General features: G+C 51.8%; 1 protein-coding gene across 6 annotated transcripts in view; it reads right to left on the reverse strand.

Moving 5' to 3' along the window:
• Positions 1-19964, reverse strand: part of MAP2K5 (mitogen-activated protein kinase kinase 5) — a 271177-nt gene that overhangs the window by 241721 nt on the left and 9492 nt on the right. For 5 of the 6 annotated variants that reach the window (XM_060175659.1, XM_060175661.1, XM_016194344.2 and 2 more), the window contains exons 2-3: positions 15300-15348; positions 5998-6065 (exon numbers count right to left, since the gene is read on the reverse strand). In XM_060175659.1, coding sequence (XP_060031642.1) covers positions 5998-6065; positions 15300-15348 — 117 coding nt within the window. The remainder of the gene's footprint in view (positions 1-5997; positions 6066-15299; positions 15349-19964) is intronic. The other variant, XM_060175660.1, reaches the window with a different exon arrangement.

A 19964-nucleotide genomic window follows, 5' to 3' on the forward strand; every position in this document is an offset into this window, starting at 1 on the left:
GGCCTGAGCCGTTGGCTGTGATTAACTGCACATGACGACCGACTGTGGTGACGGGGCCTGGTCACCGCGCTGGCTTCTGCGGGTGACAAGTCTCGGGAAGCACAGGGTCCGCCATCATTATGGAACAGGGAAAATTAACAGCCTCTGGCTGCTAGCAATTTAAATAATTGATAAGTTTTCAATTAAAAAGGCAACATTTTCAGGTCCAATACAAAAATCTATTTAAATTACTGATAAAACTTGGGCTTCTGTTGGCACCAAGCCAGAGAATGAAGAGGAAAGGGGGAAAAAGTGATTCTGCAAGTTTCTGCTCAGACCGTTGCATTTTTTTATGTATATATAATACAGTAACCCAGGCAAATTATTTAATCCATGTAATCAATGCAAAAGAATGGCTAGAGGATTTATGGCCAAAGCTAGAGGATCTAGTTATGTCTCCTTTACACAGAGCTAACAGAAATATTAAGGTGCTTGCAAAACTATTGGATTCCACATGAACGGGGAGGGGGAGGGGGTTGGTTGTTGGTAGTAAAAACACAGCCATCTGTCAGTACATTTTCCACGAACCATCCCAATCCTGGAGTCAAAATGTTTCGAGTCAAAATGAGCCTCAAAAATAAAGACCAAGGCAGGCTTTTAATAGGTTGGTGATGAGACTATCAGCCAAAATCTACTGGGAAACTAGGTCTAAATGGTTCTCTTTCTGACAGAACTGGAGAAATCTGAAATTTCTTTGAAATTTGACTTTGAAATTCAAAGGAATTTCAGCCGTCAGAGTCAAGACAGATCAGAAGGACAGTCACCCTACCAAGCCTGTGCGTTTTGAGTGGTGCCCCCCCCCCACCACACACACCACTACTCCTAGCTTCTTCAAACGTCTGTCCAGAGCCTCGCACAGCAGTAGCCAAAAGGACGTGAAGATAGCAGCTACCTCAACAGACAGAAGGAAAAAAGAAAGCCCTCTTGGGTTTTAATGACACAAAAATGTCCTTCTCTCCCTTTCCCTCTCTGGTGTTTTCATTTTGAAAGGCTCTGATTAAACATGCAGAATCAGAAGAGCAAAGCTCTACCTGAAGATGAAACTCCTTGTGGGCCTCCGACTCCTACCCGGAAACCCTTATGTTTAGTGAATTCCTAAGAAGACCTACAGCAGACCAGAGCACAACCCACGGGCTGGCAGTTCTGGAAATCAGAAGCAGCAGCAGAAGCCAAATGGGGGGGAGGGCAGGTGGTGGCTCACCTGGCTGAGCGCATGTTATGGTAGAGCCCAGGTTCGAGCCCCCGGTCCCTGCAGGGGGAAAGCGTCATGAGTGGTGAAACACAGCTTCATGCCCCCCCCACCCCCCGCCCTTTTACCAGAGCACTGCTCAGCTCTGGCTTATGGTGGTACAGGGGATTGAACCTGGGACATTGGCGCCTCAGGCATAAGAGTCTCTTTGCATAACCATTATGCTATCTCCCCTTGACCTTTCTTTCTATCTCCCCTTCCCCTCTCAGCTTCTGACTGTCTCTATCCAATAAATAAATAGATTAAATTAAAAAAAATTTTTTTTTAAAAAAGAACATTTTAAATGTTAAAAAGGAAAAGAAGAAAAGAACATTTTCCACCATCCGCAGCGATTCAGTAAGAATGGCACTGAGGCAGGAAGTTCCGCAGAGCTAGATGTGCTCACTCCGACAGCCCCCTTTGCTTGTGAAAGTGTGGACCGACTGCTTCCAATCTTTAAGTCATCCCCACTGTTTCCCTTTCTTCTTTAAGGTTTGTTAATTGATTGATTGATTCTGGACAGAGACAGGAATTGAGAGGGGTGGGGGAGATAGAGCAGGAGAGAGAATGGCACCTTGCGGAATGTCTCCTCCTGCAGGCGGGCCCATGACCACACGGGTCTACTGGGGCCAGGAGTGGCCCAGCCACTCAGTGGAGCGCACACACTGTCCTGCACAAGGGTTCGTGTTCAAGTCCCTGCTACAGGTCTCTCTCTCTCTCTCTCCCTTTCTACCTCTCCCCTCCCCTCTCAATCTCTCTCTGTCGTATAAAAATAGAGAAGAAAAAGAAGGGGCCAGGTGGTGGTGCACCTGGTTAAGTGCAAACATTACAGCGCACAAGGTCCCGGGTTCAAGCCCCTGGTCCCCTCCTGCAGGGGGGAAGCTTTACAAGTGGTGGAGCAGGGCTGCAGGTGCCTCTCTGTCTCTCCCCCTCTCTATCTCCCTCCCCTCTCAATTTCTTTGTATCAAAAAAATAAATAAAAATAATTTTTTAAAAAATGGTTGCCGGGAGTGATGGATCTGAAGTCCCAGCACCAAGCCCCAGTGATAACCCTGGTGGCAATTTTAAAAAAACTGAGAGCAGGTGGCGGTGCACCTGGTTGAGCACGTGCTACAATGCGCTAGGGCTGGAGTTCGAGCTCTGGGTCCTCACCTACAAGGGAAAAGCTTTTCAAGTGGTGAAGCAGGGCTGCTGGTGTCTCTCTCTCTCTCTCTCTCTCTCTCTCTCTCTTCCCTCTTTATAACCCCCTTCCCTCCTGATTTCTGGCTGTGTCTATCCAATAAATAAATAAAATATAAGAAAAAAAGTTTCTTCTGCTGCCCAAAAGTCAAATCTTATCAGAGGGTATGACCTGGCAAGTGATTTTTTTTTTTTAATCTGGAATACTCAGCAATTCTTTCATATAGACCAATGGAAACAGCATTCCCACACTCAACGACTAACCTACCACTAACCTACCACATAGGAAGACTCTACTCCAGCGAGCAGGGGGCTCAGCCGGTGACGAGCCAGTGAATGGTCCTATTTCTTTGCTATGTCTGTCACTCAACCTCAAAGTGAAAACTGCTCACCTCAGGACTCCAAAGGCCTGGGAAACACCAACTAGATAAAATCTTTTCAGGCTAAAAGGGGCTCTCAAGAAATCTCAGGAATTTTTTTTTTTTCAAAGATTTTATTTATTCATGAGAAAGACAGGAGGAGAGAAAGAACCAGACATCACTCTGGTACATGTGCTGCCGGGGATCGAACTCAGGACCTCACGCTTCAGAGTCCAACACTTTATCCACTACGCCACCTCCCGGACCACAAGAATTATTATTTTTTTATAATGACCTAACTCTGACATTTTCCTAGGACACAAAGATAAACACTGCACTTGGAGGAGAAAAAAAAAAAAAAAACAGGAACATGAATCACAAGGTGCATAAACTATAGACGCCTTTAGCTGCTGTTTGATATGAGCGCAAATGATTCAAATTTCATGAGAACAATGACATAGGAAGGGCCAGAAAGAATAGGCAAGGAAGGGGACGGGGCACAGGACGACAGAGCACGAAGCAAGGACTTGGGCAACAGGCGGGGGGGGGGGCAGCTGAGCTAAAACCCTCACTGGCATTCAGAGGACCTGTCAGACCCCGAGTGTCTCTTCACCTCAGCCGCTTCACCTCAGAAGCACGGGTGAGAGACTCACCCTGCCAAGAACACTGTAAAAGTCAAAGAACCCATAAAAAAATGACCTACCTTGAGCACTGAGTAAACAGCCAGCACTCAGAAGTGGACATGGTTGTCAGATTCTTCCCACAAGCATGTGACTAGAAAGAGTGTGTGTGTGTGTGTGTGTGTGTGTGTGTGTGTGTGTGTGTGTGAGAGAGAGAGAGAGGGGGGGGGGGTTAAGACAGATATACTGAGGGGGCCAGGCGGTACCGCAGCGGGTTAAGTGCACATACTGTGAAGTGCAAGGACCGGTGTAAGGATCCTGGTTCAAGCCCCCGGCTCCCCACCTGTGGGGCTGTGGGGGGAGGGGTCGCTTCCCAGGCGGTGAAGCAGGTCTGCAGGTGTCTGTCTTTCTCTCCCCCTCTCTGTCTCCCCTCCTCTCTCCATTTCTCTCTGTCCTATCCAACGATGACGACAGCAACAACAACAATGGAAAAGATGGCCGCCAGGAGCAGTGGATTCAGAGTGGCAGCACCAAGCCTCCCAGAGGCAAAAAAAAAAAAAAAGACAGATAAACTGAACATGCACCGGCACCAGCTGTCTACAAAGGACAAGGTGGAAAGAGCTAGAACCAAGGGAGCCAGCTGAGTGCACATGTTAGAATGTGCCAGGACCCAGGTTCAAGCCCACGAATGGTGATGCAGGGCTGCAGGCGTCTCTCTCCCTCTCTCTCTCTCCTCTCAATTTCTCTCTACTGCCTCTCCAATAATTAAATTAAATAAAAAACGAGACCCACAGCCCGTGTGTGTCTGTGTGCACACGTGTGCGTGTCTGTGTGTGTGTGTCTGTGTCTGTGTCTGTGTTCTCTCAGGAGAGCCAGCCAAGTGAAACCCACACGCGACCCCTCGGCAGACAATCCTGCTCTACCTTTCCAGATGCTGATGGCCCTGCTCTGAATTCTCGCTGCACAAAGACTCTCAAATAACTTAATGGGAAGTCGATGGGCGACTGACTTGCCCTGCCCGGTGCCCGCCTGCATGCAACGCTCTGTTAATCGCGCCACCCTTCTCGTTCCTCTCCTCTCCCCCGAAGTCACTACTGCTGGCGGAAACCACAGACACCTCGCAGTCTTCACCGCCAGCAAGCAGAGAGACCCTGGCTGGAGCTCAGGACTGTGAAAAGCCTCCAGCCTGGCTGTCGGTCTCAAGGAGAAGCAGCCGTGGCCCAGCCAGGCGACTCGGCATTAGCCTGGGAGCCCGGGTCCCAGGCTCACCCACCCACCCATCCATTATCCCGGCTGATGACTACGCTGACCCCGTGACCCCAGGCAGTAGAAAGGACAAGTGTTATTACCCGGGGCTGACAGATGAGGCAAGGACAGCACTGAAAGGTTAAGTGATCTGCCTGCGGGCCGGGCCGGGGAGCCTGTGGACAGCCCTGGCCGGTTTTCCCCATTCCGGTCCAGTGAGCTCCAGGCCAGGCAGAGAGGGAGGTGTGCGAACAGATGGCAAACTTAAACAAGAGAGGAGGAGGCAGAAATCAGGACTCAGGAAAGCTGTGTCCCCGCACCATCACCCCGGCTGAGAATCTGCAGCCCGGCCCATGGAGTCTGAAGGTCCCGGCTGAGAATCTGCAGCCCGGCCCGCGGAGTCTGAAGGCCCCGGCTGAGAATCTGCAGCCCGGCCCATGGAGTCTGAAGGTCCCGGCTGAGAATCTGCAGCCCGGCCCATGGAGTCTGAAGGTCCCGGCTGAGAATCTGCAGCCCGGCCCGCGGAGTCTGAAGGCCCCGTCTGCTCTGAGACAGATGTCGGTGCCCTTCTACACTCAAGTTTGAAGTACAAAAGGAAAGTCACTTGAGGGGAATATCCAAGCCGTCTGGATGTAGCAGCTAGTCACCCCGGGGTGGGGCATAACCCGCCGCCAGCGCCGGCCCTCCGTCTTCTCTGGATTAAGCCTGCAGCTACGTTCTGACTACAGTCTGGAAGGGTGATGGACATCTCCGGTTGAAAGTAGATTTTGAAAAATTTTTTTGAGCCCAGGGGTTCATTTTTAATGAGCCGTTACTTTAAGTACTGCATAAAAAATACGCGAAATTGATAGTCCATTTAGTCTGCATCCTACCTAATGCAAAAGTCATTAAGCTGCGTTCCTCTTAATGTTCGTGATATGATCAGTGAGCGTCTTCTGAGAAGGATGCCCTTTGCTGGCCCGGGAGGAAATCTCTGAGAACCTTCTACAGAGCACAGAAAAATGGGAGGGCGGCTGCGACTGACGCACAGATGCCAGGAAGCAGCCGCCTTAGTGGCACTAGCGTTTAAACAGCAGGCGTGGGGGGGGGCGGTGGCGCAGCTGGTTGAGCGCACACATGACGGCGCACAAGGACCTGAGTTCAAGGCCCGGGTCCCCCCCTGCAGGGGGGAAACTTCACAAGTGGTGAAGTCGGGCTGCAGGTGTCTCTCTGTCTCCCCCTCTCTCTATTTCATCCTCCCCTCTTGATTTCTCTCTGTCTCTAACCAGTCTTAAATGAAATAAATGGTGAAAGGAAAGAAATGAAAAGGCATGTGACAGTGGCTTACATAGGACAGCATGGCCTTCATTTCCTCGTCACTCCGCACCGTGATCCGATCTCCGTCTTCATCTTCATCTGTGGAAAAAAAAAAGGGGGGGGGAGACTCATGTAAGTGATAACACTTGCAATGTCTGTGTACTGATGTGCGGGGTGAGTGGGGACATGGTTCTGGTGGCTCTGACTCTTGACTCTGGAGCCCGGGCCTCGCACGCCTGGGCTTCCAGGGAGCACACCCGCCAGAGCTGAGCAGTGCTCCCGCGTCGGTCTGCCTCTCTGTTTTGGACACCTGCGTTGCTTCCAAGTTTTGGGTAATACAGGTGGTGCTGCTGTGAACACAGGCATACGGAGGTCTTTTAAATGGGTGTCTTCGGTTCATTAGGATCTATTCCCAAAGGAAAGAAAGCAGGCTCACAGGGCAGGTCCACATCAGCCTTGTGAGAGTTCACCAGACTGCTCCGCACACGGGCGGGGCCCACTGTCACTCCCACCAGAAGTGCAGGAGTCTCCCTTGCCGCCAGCAGCTCTGTCTCTCTCTCAAGTAAGTAAATCTGGTGCCCACAAAAGAGGCAGGATGGGTGAGACACCCCCACAGTCCGGGCTGTGTGCAGCGTGGAGACGGCCATGCTCCCCCTCCCGGGACCCGGCCTGAGCTGAGCAGCAGACGCCACCTTCCCACTCCCACTCTGCCTGCTCCCTCTCTCCTCGTAGATCGCAGTCTCTGGCCACAGTCCATGCTGCTTCCTTATCACCTCTGTCTTTTTTTTTTTTTTTGGGGGGGGGCAGGACAGAGAGAAATTGAAAGGAGACAGAGAGGGAGAGAGATACACAGACAACTGCAGACCTGCTTCACTGCTCATGAAGACCCTCACTGCAAGTGGGGAGTACAGGCTTGAACCCAGATCCCGGCACATGATGGCAAGGAGCTTGACAAGGGGGCTACCACCCACACCCCTGTTCTCGCGGTCTCTTAATATCTTCCTGGGGACAAATATCTGCTGTGAGACATTTCCGGTGGTGAGACCACAGGAATGTGAAGTCTTGGCAGGAAAACATGTATATATATATATATATATATATCATGTATTTCAACATAGTATATATATATATATATGTGTATATATGTATTTGTGTGAGTATGTACACAAGCATTAAGGGATCAACACGATATGAAACCCCAGGTCTGATCCCAGATCCCACCTCGGAATTCCACAGAAAGACTCGACAGAGCTGGAACACGGAAAACGCATAAACAACTTCTTGAGTGCAGCATCTCTCAGGTCAGCTAGTTTTGTGATATGTTTTCAAAAATACAGTCTCCCCCCGCCCCCGCAAACACACACACACATACTGAGAGCACTGCTCAGCTCTGTCTCCCCACACACACACACACACTCACACTCAGAGCACTGCTCAGCTGTCTCACACACACACACACACACACACACACACACACACACACACTCACACTCAGACACTGCTCAGCTCTGTCTCCACACACACACACTCAGAGCACTGCTCAGCTGTCTCCACACACACACACACACACACACACACACACACACACACACTCAGACCACTGCTCAGCTGTCTCCACACACACACACACACACACACACACACACACACACACACACACTCAGAGCACTGCTCAGCTCTGTCTCCACACACACACACTCAGACACTGCTCAGCTGTCTCACACACACACACACACACACACACACACACACACACACACACACTCACACTCAGACACTGCTCAGCTCTGTCTCCCACACACACACACACACACACACACACTCAGAGCACTGCTCAGCTCTGTCTCCCCACACACACACACACACACACACTCACACTCAGACACTGCTCAGCTCTGTCTCCCCCCCCCACACACACACACACAATCAGCACTGCTCAGCTCTGTCTCCACACACACACACACACACACACACACACACACACTCAGAGCACTGCTCAGCTGTCTCACACACACACACTCACACACACACACACACACACACACTCAGACACTGCTCAGCTCTGTCTCCCACACACACACACACACACACACACACTCAGAGCACTGCTCAGCTCTGTCTCCACACACACACACACACACACACACACACACACACACTCACACTCAGACACTGCTCAGCTCTGTCTCCACACACACACACACACACACACACACACACACACACACTCACACTCAGACACTGCTCAGCTCTGTCTCCCACACACACACACACACACACACACACACTCAGAGCACTGCTCAGCTCTGTCTCCCACACACACACACACACACACACACACACACTCAGAGCACTGCTCAGCTGTCTCACACACACACACACACACACACACACACACACTCAGAGCACTGCTCAGCTCTGTCTCCACACACACACACACACACACACACTCAGAGCACTGCTCTGCTCTGTCTCCACACACACACACACACACACACACACTCAGAGCACTGCTCAGCTCTGTCTCCCCACACACACACACACACACACACACACACACACACACTCAGAGCACTGCTCAGCTCTGTCTCCACACACACACACACACACACACACACACACACACACACTCAGAGCACTGCTCTGCTCTGTCTCCACACACACACACACACACACACACACACACACACACACACACTCAGAGCACTGCTCTGCTCTGGCTGAACCTAGGGCTTTGCAGCCTTAGGCTTTGCAGAACCGTCCTGCTTGCAGTCTCCCACACCCCAAATAGCTTCTGATTCCTGTAAACAAGCCACGGAAGCATCAGTTCTCATCCTTCTTCCCCCAGGCCACAGGACTCTGAAGGACCCAGGGCAGGGTGCCACCTAGATTACCCCAGAGATAAGGTTCTCCCAGCCAAGCACCTTCGGAGGCTTGAGTCCAGGTTTGAGGGGCAGGCAATTGGGCTGGGAGGCAATCTAGTGGGGGTCTGCTCGGAATGCCTGGGATGGGACCCCGAGGAGACAGACCTCTAGCCGTGGCCGGGAAGCCTGGCAGGGAGCTTGTCTGCTCTGCTCTGCTCTCCAGCTGCTCTGGTTCAGAGCAAGACACGCTGCCCAGGCCTCCTCCTCAGCCACTGGCAGCCTGGCAGCAGTAGCTCTACCCCCGACCGGGTCTGAGCCCCCCCACACCACCACTGGCTTCCGTCTCCCCAGCAGGCCTCTCCCTCCCACACACACTCCGGGACTGGCCCAGCTCCACATGCATCCACATCCTGGGGTCACACCTTCTAGTTTGTTAAGATCTTGCATATGACATATATGATCCCACTGTCCCTAGAGAGAAATTTAAAGGGGAGGGGAAGATAGAGAAGGAAAGAGACAGAGAGACACCTGCAGCCGTGCTTCACCATTTGTGAAGCTTCCCTCGCAGGTGGAGAGCAGGGTTTGAAGCCAGCTTTTTATTTTTTATTTCTTATTTCTTTGCCTCCAGGGTTATTGATGGGACTCAGTGCCTGCACTATGAATCCACTGCCTCTGGAGGCCATTTTTTTCCCTTTTATTGGCCTTGTTATTTTTGTTGTTGTCATTGTTATTGGTATTGCTGTTGTCATTATTGGATAGGACAGAAAAAAATGGAGAGAGGAAGGGAAGACAGAGGGGGAAAGAAAGACAGACACCTGCAGACCTGGTTCGCGACTTGTGAAGCGACTGCCCTGCAGGTGGGGAGCCGGGATCCTTATGGCGGTCCTTGCGCTTTACGCCACGTGCACTTAACCCACTGCGCCACCACCTGGCCCCCTCCCAGACCACCTTTTTTATTTTTATTTCAGAGACACAGAGAGGAAAGAGAAAGACCTCCTATCCCTGCTCCATCATTCGTGAAGCTTCAAGATGGCCATGAGGGTTCCATGCGGTGCCGGGACTTGAACTTGTGTCCTCAAACACGCTGAGGTGCACATTCTACCAGATGAGCTCACTCTTGACATTTATTTATTTATACATACAAGACCACTGCTCAGTTCTGGTGCATGGTGGTGATGGGAACTGAACTTGTAGCCTCCAGGGCCTCAGGCCTAAGCACTGAGGCTCTGACAGCTGGCGCTGTCCTGCTAAGCTACCAAGAGCTTCTGGGGCTCTGTAAGAATGGCATTTAGGGAGCCACGCGGGACTGGAGTAAGGATCCCAGTTTGAATCCCCGGCTCCCCACCTGCAGGGGAGTCGCTTCACAGGCGGTGAAGCAGGTCTGCAGGTGTCTGTCTTTCTCTCCCCCTCTCTGTCTTCCCCTCCTCTCTCCATTTCTCTCTGTCCTATCCAACAACAACAGCAACAATAATAACAATGACAACAAGAAGGGTAACAACAAGGGCAACAAAATGGGAAAAATGGCCTCCAGGAGCAGTGGATTCATAGTATAGGCACTAAGCTCCAGCAATAACCCTGGAGGCAAAAAAAAAAAAAAAAAAAGGAAAAGAAAAGAAAAGAAAAGAGCACTACAGGGAGCTTTGCTGGGTTTGTTTAGCTACATGAGAATTTTTTCATTGCTAAGACGTTTTACTGAGGTAACACGGGTTCCATAGCATCTACGTTTTAGAAGTTTCTTTTGCTCTGTCAGTCCAGACTCTGCAAACAGGAAACTGAGGCCAGCAGCCAGTAGGTGGCATCATGGGCGACTGCTCCGGGTGGTCCATGGGCGGAGTCTGACTCCAGGAGATTTGGGGGGTTTGGGGATGGTGGAGCAACAGTGCACAGGAACTGCATGCCAGAGGCCCCAGGTTCAATCCTAGACATCACCAATAGTCAACAGATAAGTCATGCTCTGGTTTAAAAAAAAAAAAAGGAACATACCTAAAATAGACTTTCTAGCTTCTTCCCACAAGAAGACCCTAGTTTCATCTGCTCTATTCCTACCTTTGGGTCCCTGCTTAGTAAGCAATTGGTCCTGCTTTATATCTTACCACCTTTCAAGCCACCAAGTTGCAGATGTTACCATGACGCCATCCTGACCTCCCTGGGCAGACAACCTCGCCAATGCGTCCCAGAACCCCACCTCCCCAGAGCCCTGCCCCACTAGGGAAAGACAGAGACAGGCTGGGGTGTGGATCCATCTGCCAACACCCATGTCCAGTGGAGAAGCAGTGACAGCAGCCAGAACTCCCGCCTGCTGCTCCCCCATAGAGAATTTGGGTCCATCCTCCCAGAGGGATAAAGCACAGGGAAGCTTCCAGTGGAAGGGATGGGACACAGACCTCTGGTGGTGGGAACTGTGTGGAATTGGACCCCTGTTATATTACAATCTTGTTCATCATTATCAAATCACTAATAATTTTTTTTAAAAAATTAAAATATCAACTCTGCTCTCTTCTGTCGAGGAGAAGAGTCCAGAGCACTCATCCACTGGGTAGGGTCCTGGTTCAAACACCAACATGGGAGGTGTCACAAAGGAAGCTCAGTGCTAGTGCGTGTCTCCCTCTCTCTCCCTCTCCCTCTCTCTCTCTCTCCATCCCCTTCTGAACGAGCCAGTGGCCCAGGGGCAGTAAAATCACACCGCCAGGCCCCACCCCAGCTCAGCAACAGTGACACTGATAAACTGAGTCACAGATTGCGGCTGTGTTGGACAAGGTGTTCTTGAAAGGCCTGCAGACTAACTTCCAGCTTCCAGTGACTGGCAGGTCCTACAAACTCGTCAAAGCTGAAATTTCATGTAGCTGTCAGAACCTTTAGAAACTGCTCTTTGGGGGTCAGTATCGAGGTCACTCTTTTTGTTTTTTTACTTTATTGGATGGAGACAGAGAGAAATCAAGAGGGAAGGTGGAGAGAGACAGAGAGACACCTGTAGCCACTCAGAAAGCTCCCCTCCTGCAGGTGGGAAGTTGAACCTGGGTCCTTGCACACTGAAGCGCGTGCGCTCACCTGGGTCACCACAGCCCGGCCCCCAGAGGTCACTCTTAGCGTCTGGGACTACAGTGCTCCACGAAGATGCCTTTGTTGCTGTCCAAGAACCAAGCTGAGCTGGAGAAGTGCAAGACCGCTGACTGTCCAGAGGGCAGCCCACGCCGCGTGACACCCGCGCCCAGCCCCGGGGCAGACCAGACCCCTGGCCTGCAGAGGGGAAGAGGAGGAGCCGCAGAGGAGACGCCAGGACCCCAAAGATACAAGGAAAGGTGCGCGGCAGCGCTCAGCAAAGCCACGGTCGCGCCCACCGGCCTGTGACCGAGCCAGCGTGGCGACGGGAAGGGCGGCCCGCACTCACTGAGAGGCGGGAAGGAATCCTCGGACGGACGTTGTTGGCGCCAAGGCAAATGGCACAGCCGCTGTGGAAAATGGCCCAGAAGAGCCTGGAATGCTTACAAGTACTGGTACAGTGCTGTAGGTGTCCCTCTCTCTCTCTTCCTCTCTCCCCTACTCTATCTTCCCCTTCCCTCTCGATTTCTCTGTCTCTCTCTATCCAACAATTTTTCTGGGGGACTCAGTAGTGGTAAAGTCCCACACGCCTGCCCAGACTCTGCAACAGCAAGTTGGCCTGCACTGTCTGGCTAGCAAGAACTCCGGCTTATGCCTCTCAAACTGGGTCAGCGATAGAAGGTACCAGAACTCATGGCTCATGAGCGAGCCCGGGACCCACTGAACTGGAGGCAGCTTTGGTCTCTTTCCTTCTGTCTCTGTCTCAGAACAACAGCTGGCCTAGAGGGAAGTGAAGCCCTAGTGATGACGATGAAGGAAGAGGGGAGAGGAGGGGAGGGAAGAAGGAAGGGAGGGAGAATGAGAAAGGGAGAAAAGGGAGAGGGAGAGGGAGAGGGAGGGAGGGAGGGAGGGAGAGTGGGAAGGAGAGAGGGAGAAAGAGAGGGAGAGGGAGAGAGGGGGGAAGGAAGGAAGGAAGGAAGGAAGGAAGGAAGGAAGGAAGGAAGCTTCCAAAGGATGCGAGGAAGAGAGGGAGGAAGGGAAGGAGGGAGGGAAATTGCCAGAACCGGAACTATGAGTCACAAAAGCTTGTGAAAGTTTCCAAGGCGTCAAAGTCGGTGAGGTGCCCTAGGAAGCAGCAGAACTAGGCGGAGAGAAAGAGGTAGGAGAATCGCCGCCAGGTACAGGTGAGGGTCTTTGGCAGGTGATGGGGGAGCACGGCTGGACGAGGTGGGGAAGGGCCGCATCCCAAGGAGCCCGGGCTGCTCACGTGGCCGGGAGCGCCGTGACATGATCTTCTGGCACATTAGGGAAGCGAACGGAGAACGGAGAGTCTGCGTACAGACTGCATTGTGTTAGTGTCGCTTAGGATGGAGGAAGAGATCCTAGCAAGATGCTGAACAGAGTACAGCAGATGGCAAACAAATACACTGGGAGGCAATCTTCACAGAGCCTGCAGGACGGCGGGCCCGGGAGGGGAGACTCATGACGGGCCAGCTGCTGGGGGGGGCCGGAGGAGGGATGAAGGCCTGGGGGGGCACACATCAGCCCAGGGTGGGCCCGTCCACAGCACTGGGCTGTTGAGAGAGGTGGCCTCGCTCCAGAGAGCCGCGAGGCTGAGGTGGTCCATTCTGTCACCTGTCACTCCCCCTCAGAGCCAGGGGAAAGCAAAGAAGTCAAACTGTCTGCCCTTCTCCCAGGACGGCCCAAGTGACCTGGACAGGACTAGAGTCTGCGGTTTCCATGGCCAAACCTTTTTTTTTTTTTTTTTAAGATTTTATTTATTTCTGAGAAAGACAGGAGGAGAAAGAACCAGGCATCACTCTGGCGCATGCGCCACCAGGGATCGAACTTGGGACCTCATGCTTGAGAGTCCAAAACTTGATCACTGCGCCACCTCCTGGGCCACTTTTAAAATGTTTTTTTTAAGATTTTTTTTTTTTTTTTTAATTGAGAAAGACATGTGGAGAGGACCAGACATCACTCTGGTACATGTGCTGCTGGGGACTGAACTCAGGACTTCAGGCTTGAGAGTCCAATGCTTTATCCATTGTGCCATCTCCCCAACCCCATGGCCAAACCTTTGTATGCAGGAGTTTGGAGTTATGCTTGGTTTTATTTAATGGTATTTGTTGGTTTGACTTTTTTTTCTGCCTCCAGGGTTATCACTGGGGCTCGGTGCCTGCACTACAACTCCACTGCTCCTGGAGGCCACTTTTTCCTTTTTGTTGCCCTTGTTGTTTATCATTGTTGTTGGATAGGACAGAGAGAAATGGAGAGAGGACTAGAAGACAGAGAGGGGAGAGAAAGATAGGGAGGAGGGGGACAAGGAGGAAGAGGTGGCGGGGGGGGGGGGGCGAGGAGAAGGAAGGTGGCATTCCATCCGGGCTCCGCCACTTCCTAGCTGAGCACCTTACAAACACTCACATCCTGTCTCCGAGCTCCAGGTTCCTCGTGGACAAACTTTACACCTTCAGGGTCCCCTTGCAGAAACCGACGCCAGATATTAGTTTCCTCTTCACATTTTATCTTTCTGATTGCTTATCTCTGCCACGCTGGAGACACACTCGTGGCCAATTTCACTGCTCCTGGGCCAACTTTTTTTTTCTCTTTCTTCCTATCTTTCTTTATTATTGGATAGAGACAGAAAGAAATTGAGAGGGGAGGGGGTGATAGGGGGTGATAGAGAGGGAAAGAGACAGAGAGACACCTGCAGCCCTGCTTCACCACTCATGAAGCTTTCCCCTCACAGGTGGGGACTGGGGGCCTGAACCTGGGTCCTTGTGCCCTGCAGTGTGGAGGCGCACCACCTTCTGGCCCCCAACCTTTTCTTTCTTTCTTTTTTCAGATACAGAAAGAGACCCCACAGCAGTGGAGCTTTCCCCCGGCACCATAGCACTGCCAGGTGGTGCTGGGGCTCGAATCCAGGCCGTGCACGTGATAGAACGCACACCCTTCCCGGTGGGCCACCTTCCAGTCACTCTGTTGCTGTTCTGAAGTGGCAAGGGGTTACAGTCTCCTCACCCGGTCACCACCTACAGGTCTCACGCGCTCCTGCGCTCTCTCTCACACACACACACACACACACACACACACACACACGTTTCCTTTCGTCCTGCAACATTATCATCATGAAGAACAAGAGCAGATAAAGGTCACGGTGGTAATTAAAGCTATATTGTAGAAATATGTGCACCCGAGATATGATTAAATAAGGAAATATTACTCGGTTTAGTGCTGTCATTAAACTTGCATTAATTTATAAATATTTAAGCGCACCATATGATGATCGTCAATAATCCGTTTGTGTCGGGTTCTGAAGTCAAGCCGCCCAGAAGCCCACTGAAGAATGGCTGCAGAGAGAGAGGGAGAGAGAGGGAGAGAGAGAGGGGGAAGAGAGAGGAAGTCAAGGCTCTCCAGAAGGCAGACTTACATTCGAAGGCGGTGGTGGTGGCTTCCGGCAGAACTTGGCCTATCACATCCTAAACAAAGAGAGAACAGAGAAGCATAATCAGCCGTCTTCTTGACTGCTGACAAGTGGCAGATCCTGCAGGAGACGGGAGACGGGAGGCCTGGAGAAGAAGCTGACATGGAGGTGCTCAGCGCCTGGCTCCTGGTGCCCTCGGGCCGGCAGCAGGAGCCCCGAGGTTGCTGCTCGAGTGATGGGGGTCTTAGGCAACTCAGCCCCACCTCCCTGAGTAGAAGAGTCCAGAGCCATAAGCAGCAGGCTGTGGGGGCACAACGGGGACGGGGGGAGGACTGGGTTCGAGTGACGGAAAATGGCTTTGACCACCTCCTCCCTCCAGTGTGGCTCCAGTAAACGCAAGGAGGTGATAGGCAAAAGATAACAGATGATGCATCCGACAAGGGGAGGAGAGGAGGGGAGGGGAGAGGAGGGGAGGGGAGGAGAGGGGAGGGGAGGGGAGGGGAGGGGAGGGGAGGGGAGGGGCGGCTCAGCCTGCTAGAGCGCAGACTAGCATGGCAAAGGTCCAAAGGCTGCAGGTTCAACCCCTGGAAATGCTTCATGCGAGAGTTGAGCAGGGCTCTGCTCTGTATCATGTGCTCAACATACACACTCACAATCACACACACACATATATATGTACGCTTGCATATATATCTTATACATACATATATATATATATATATATCTTGCATTTTCTCTCTCACAAAGTAACTTTTTTATATTTATTTTCCCTTTTGCTGCCCTTGTTGGTTTTTTATTGTTGTTGTAGTTATTATTGTTGTTGTTACTGATGTTGTTGTTGGATAAGACAGAGAGAAATGGAGAGAGGAGGGGAAGACAGAGAGGGGGAGAGAAAGACAGACACCTGCAGACCTGCTTCACCGCCTGGGAAGCGACTCCCCTGCAGGTGGGGAGCCGGGGGCTCGAACTGGGATTCTTCCGCTGATCCTTGCTCTTTGCGCCACATAGGGAGATGGGTGGTAGCACACCCGGTTAAGCATACATAGTACAAAGTGCAAGGAACCACACAAGGACCCAGGTTCAAGCCCCTATCCACACTTGCAGGAGGGTCGGCTCGCAGGCGGTGAAGCATGTCTGCAGGTGTCTATCTTTCTCTCTCCCTCTCCTCCTCTCTAAATTTCTCTGTCCTATCCAATAAAAAGGAACAAATGGCCACCAGGAGCAGTGGATTGGTAGTGCTGGCACTGAGCCCCAGCGGTAACCCTGGCGGCCATAAATAAATCGTTCTTCTATACAGTGCAGGGAGGAGGCACTAGCTCAGCCTGTAGAGTGCCAGCTTCACGTGTGCAAGGCCCAGAGGCCGCAGGTTCAATCCCCAGCACCAGCGATGCCAGAGCTGAGCAGGATTCTGGCCCTCTCTTGGAGGGGGAGAGAAAGGGGGAGGAGGAGAAGGAAGAGAGGGAGGAGGAGAGGGAGAATGAGGAGGAAAGGGAAGAAGACGAGGAGGAGGAGGAGGAAGTGAGGGAAGAGGGAAGAGAGAAGGAGAGAGGGGGAAAAGAGGGAGGGAAGAGCGGGAGGAGGAGAAGGAGGAGAGGGAGGAAGATAAGAAGAATGAAGAGGGAGGGGAGGAGGAAGAGAGGATCTAAGAGGAGAGGGAGGAGAAGAAGGAGAAGGAAAGGGGAGGAGAGGGGAGGAATAAGAGAGGGAGGAGGAGGAGGAGGAGGAAGATGAGGAGGAGAATGAAGAGGGAGGAGAGGAGGAGGAGAGGGAGGGGAGGAGTCTGAAACGCCTGGAACCCTCCACTGTGTCCGGGTCAACCCCAAAGGTCTGCACCCTCCTGGGCGGGCGGGCCGCCACTGACCCCAGGCGGCGGCTGACAGACTGGCCGTCTCTGGGCTCCACTCCCACCTTATGGAGGATGTCAGCTACGTTTGAAGTGAGCAGGCCACAGCCACCCCCCGCCAAGCGTGCCTGGTCTCAGAAGATGGATGTTCAGTGACTGTGTCGCCTGGTCAACATGCGAACTCGCTGATCCTAAAAGCCTGACACCAAAAACATGACCCAGCATCTGCCTCGTGACAGGAGCATAAAGGTCCCCAAGCTCATCGCGCCCAAGTAAAAACCTCTGAGGTGTTGGTCTGCTTCTAAATTCTGCTTCTAAGACCCTTCTGTTTCATTGGTTTAATCCCCCTGCTTAGCACTGTATTCTATGTACATAACCACTGTTAACTAAGTACCGCCCTGCCTGCAGGGCATTGGTTTAATCCTCACTGGTTCGGGCTTTTTCCTTCTCCCCACCCCCTATCCTACGCACATCCTCTTCGGACTTGACTCTTCCGCCTCAGGATATATAAGGACAGGATTGTGATTAGAGAGAGCTTAGACTGCGCTGCGTTCCACACGAATAAAGACTGACCTGCGAACCACTCAGCCAGGAGTCCCTGGTCGTCTCTCTCTCCCACCCGCGAAGCTCAGCCCGGCTCTGAGGGGCATGCGGGGCTCATTCAGGTCCTGGCACATGACAGAGGAGGGGGACCTAGGCTGGTGGTGAAAGAGTGACAGAAACGTGGGAGAATTTTCTGCATGTACCAACATCCGTATTGACTGTAAGCCAATACCCCCCCTTAAAAAAGAAAAAGGAATATAAGTACATACTAAAAACAGAAACAAAGGGAGTAGATACAAAACTGACTAAAAAGTAGTTCCATACCCATATACTCACTCGTCCTTCAAATACTCTGTGACCTTAGAGATAGCTCGGTATAATGCAATGTCACAGAATTCCTCCATTTTCCCCCTGCAGGAAGGTGAGTGGAAGGGTGGTGGGGGAAGGTATTTGACCATTTGAAGACAGAGATCATTATCTTCCTAATAGTTCAGGTCTGATAATTTTCAGTTATCAGCTTGACTGGGAGAAGGCTGTCCAGACAGGTGATAAAATACTAGTTCTGGGGAGTCGGGCAGTAATGCAGCGGGTTAAGCGCTGGTGGCATGAAGCGCAAGGACCCGGCGTAAGAATCCCGATTTGAGGCCCCGGCTCCTCACCTGCAGGGGAGTCGCTTCACAGGCGGTGAAGCAGCTCTGCAGGTGTCTGTCTTTCTCTCCCCCTCTCTGTCTTTCCCTCCGCTCTCCATTTCTCTCTGTCCTATCAAACATCAACGACATCAATAACAACAATAATAACTACAACAATAAACTAAGGGCAACGAAAGAGAATATATTTTTATATAATATCTATTTATTCTCTTTTGTTGCCTTTGTTGTTTTATTGTTGTAGTTTTTATTGATGCCGTTGTTAGAGAAGACAGAGAGAAATGGAGAGAGGAGGCGAAGACAGAGAGGGGAGAGAAAGACAGACCTGCAGACCTGCTTCACCACCTGTGAAGCGACCCCCCTGCAGGAGGGGAGCCGGGGGCTCGAACCGGGATTCTTACACAGCGCTTCACGCCACGTGTGCTTAACCCGCTGTGCTAGCGCCCGACTCCTGGGAATAAATTTTTTTTTTTTTTAATTTTTAACTACTAGTTCTGGCAGTGCTTGTGAGGATGAGATGAGATGAGATGAGATGAGATGAGATGAGATGAGATGAGATGAGATGAGATGAGATGAGATGAGATGAGATGAGATGAGATGAGATGAGATCGGGGTAGGGGGGGCGGTAGCACAGTGAGCTAAGTGCACACAGTGCGAAGTGCAAAGACCAGCACAAGGATCCCAATTCGAGCCCCCGGCTCACCACCTGCAGGGGAGTCGCTTCATTAAGTGGTTAAGCAGGTCTGCAGGTGTCTGTCTTTCTCTACCCCCCTGTCTTCCTCTCCTCTCTCCATTTCTCTGTCCTGTCCAGCAACAACCACCACAATAACAGCAATAACAACAACAATGGGAAAAAGATAGCCTCTAGGAACAGTGGATTTGTAGAGCAGGCACCAAGCCCCAAAGATAACCCAGAGGCAAAAAAAAAGGAGATCTGAATAGGTGTGCTGATGAAGGAGATCATCTTACCACATATGGCTGACTCTCACCCAGATCCTTGAAGTTCTAAATAGGACACAAACAAGGAAGGGGGAAAGAATCACTGAGTTTTGAGTTGCAGAAGGGTGAGAATTAGGAGAATTGGGAGCATGATGGGACAGAGGGCATGATGAGACAGAGAGCATGATGAGACAGAGGGCATGATGGGACAGAGGGCATGATGAGACAGAGGGCATGATGGGACAGAGGGCATGATGGGACAGAGGGCATGATGGGACAGAGGGCATGATGGGACAGAGGGCATGATGAGACAGAGGGCATGATGGGACAGAGGGCATGATGGGACAGAGAGCATGATGGGAGAGAGGGCATGATGAGACAGAGGGCATGATGGGGCAGAGGGCATGATGGGACAGAGGCCATGATGGGGCAGAGGGCATGAAGGGACAGAGGGCATGATGGGGCAGAGGGCATGATGGGACAGAGGGCATGATGGGGCAGAGGGCATGATGAGACAGAGGGCATGATGGGACAGAGGGCATGATGAGACAGAGGGCATGATGAGACAGAGGGCATGATGGGACAGAGGGCATGATGAGACAGAGGGCATGATGAGACAGAGGGCATGATGGGACAGAGGGCATGATGGGACAGAGGGCATGATGAGACAGAGGGCATGATGGGACAGAGGGCCTGATG

This window comes from Erinaceus europaeus, chromosome 16 (assembly GCF_950295315.1).
Source record: "Erinaceus europaeus chromosome 16, mEriEur2.1, whole genome shotgun sequence".
NCBI classification, from domain to species: Eukaryota; Metazoa; Chordata; class Mammalia; order Eulipotyphla; family Erinaceidae; genus Erinaceus; species Erinaceus europaeus.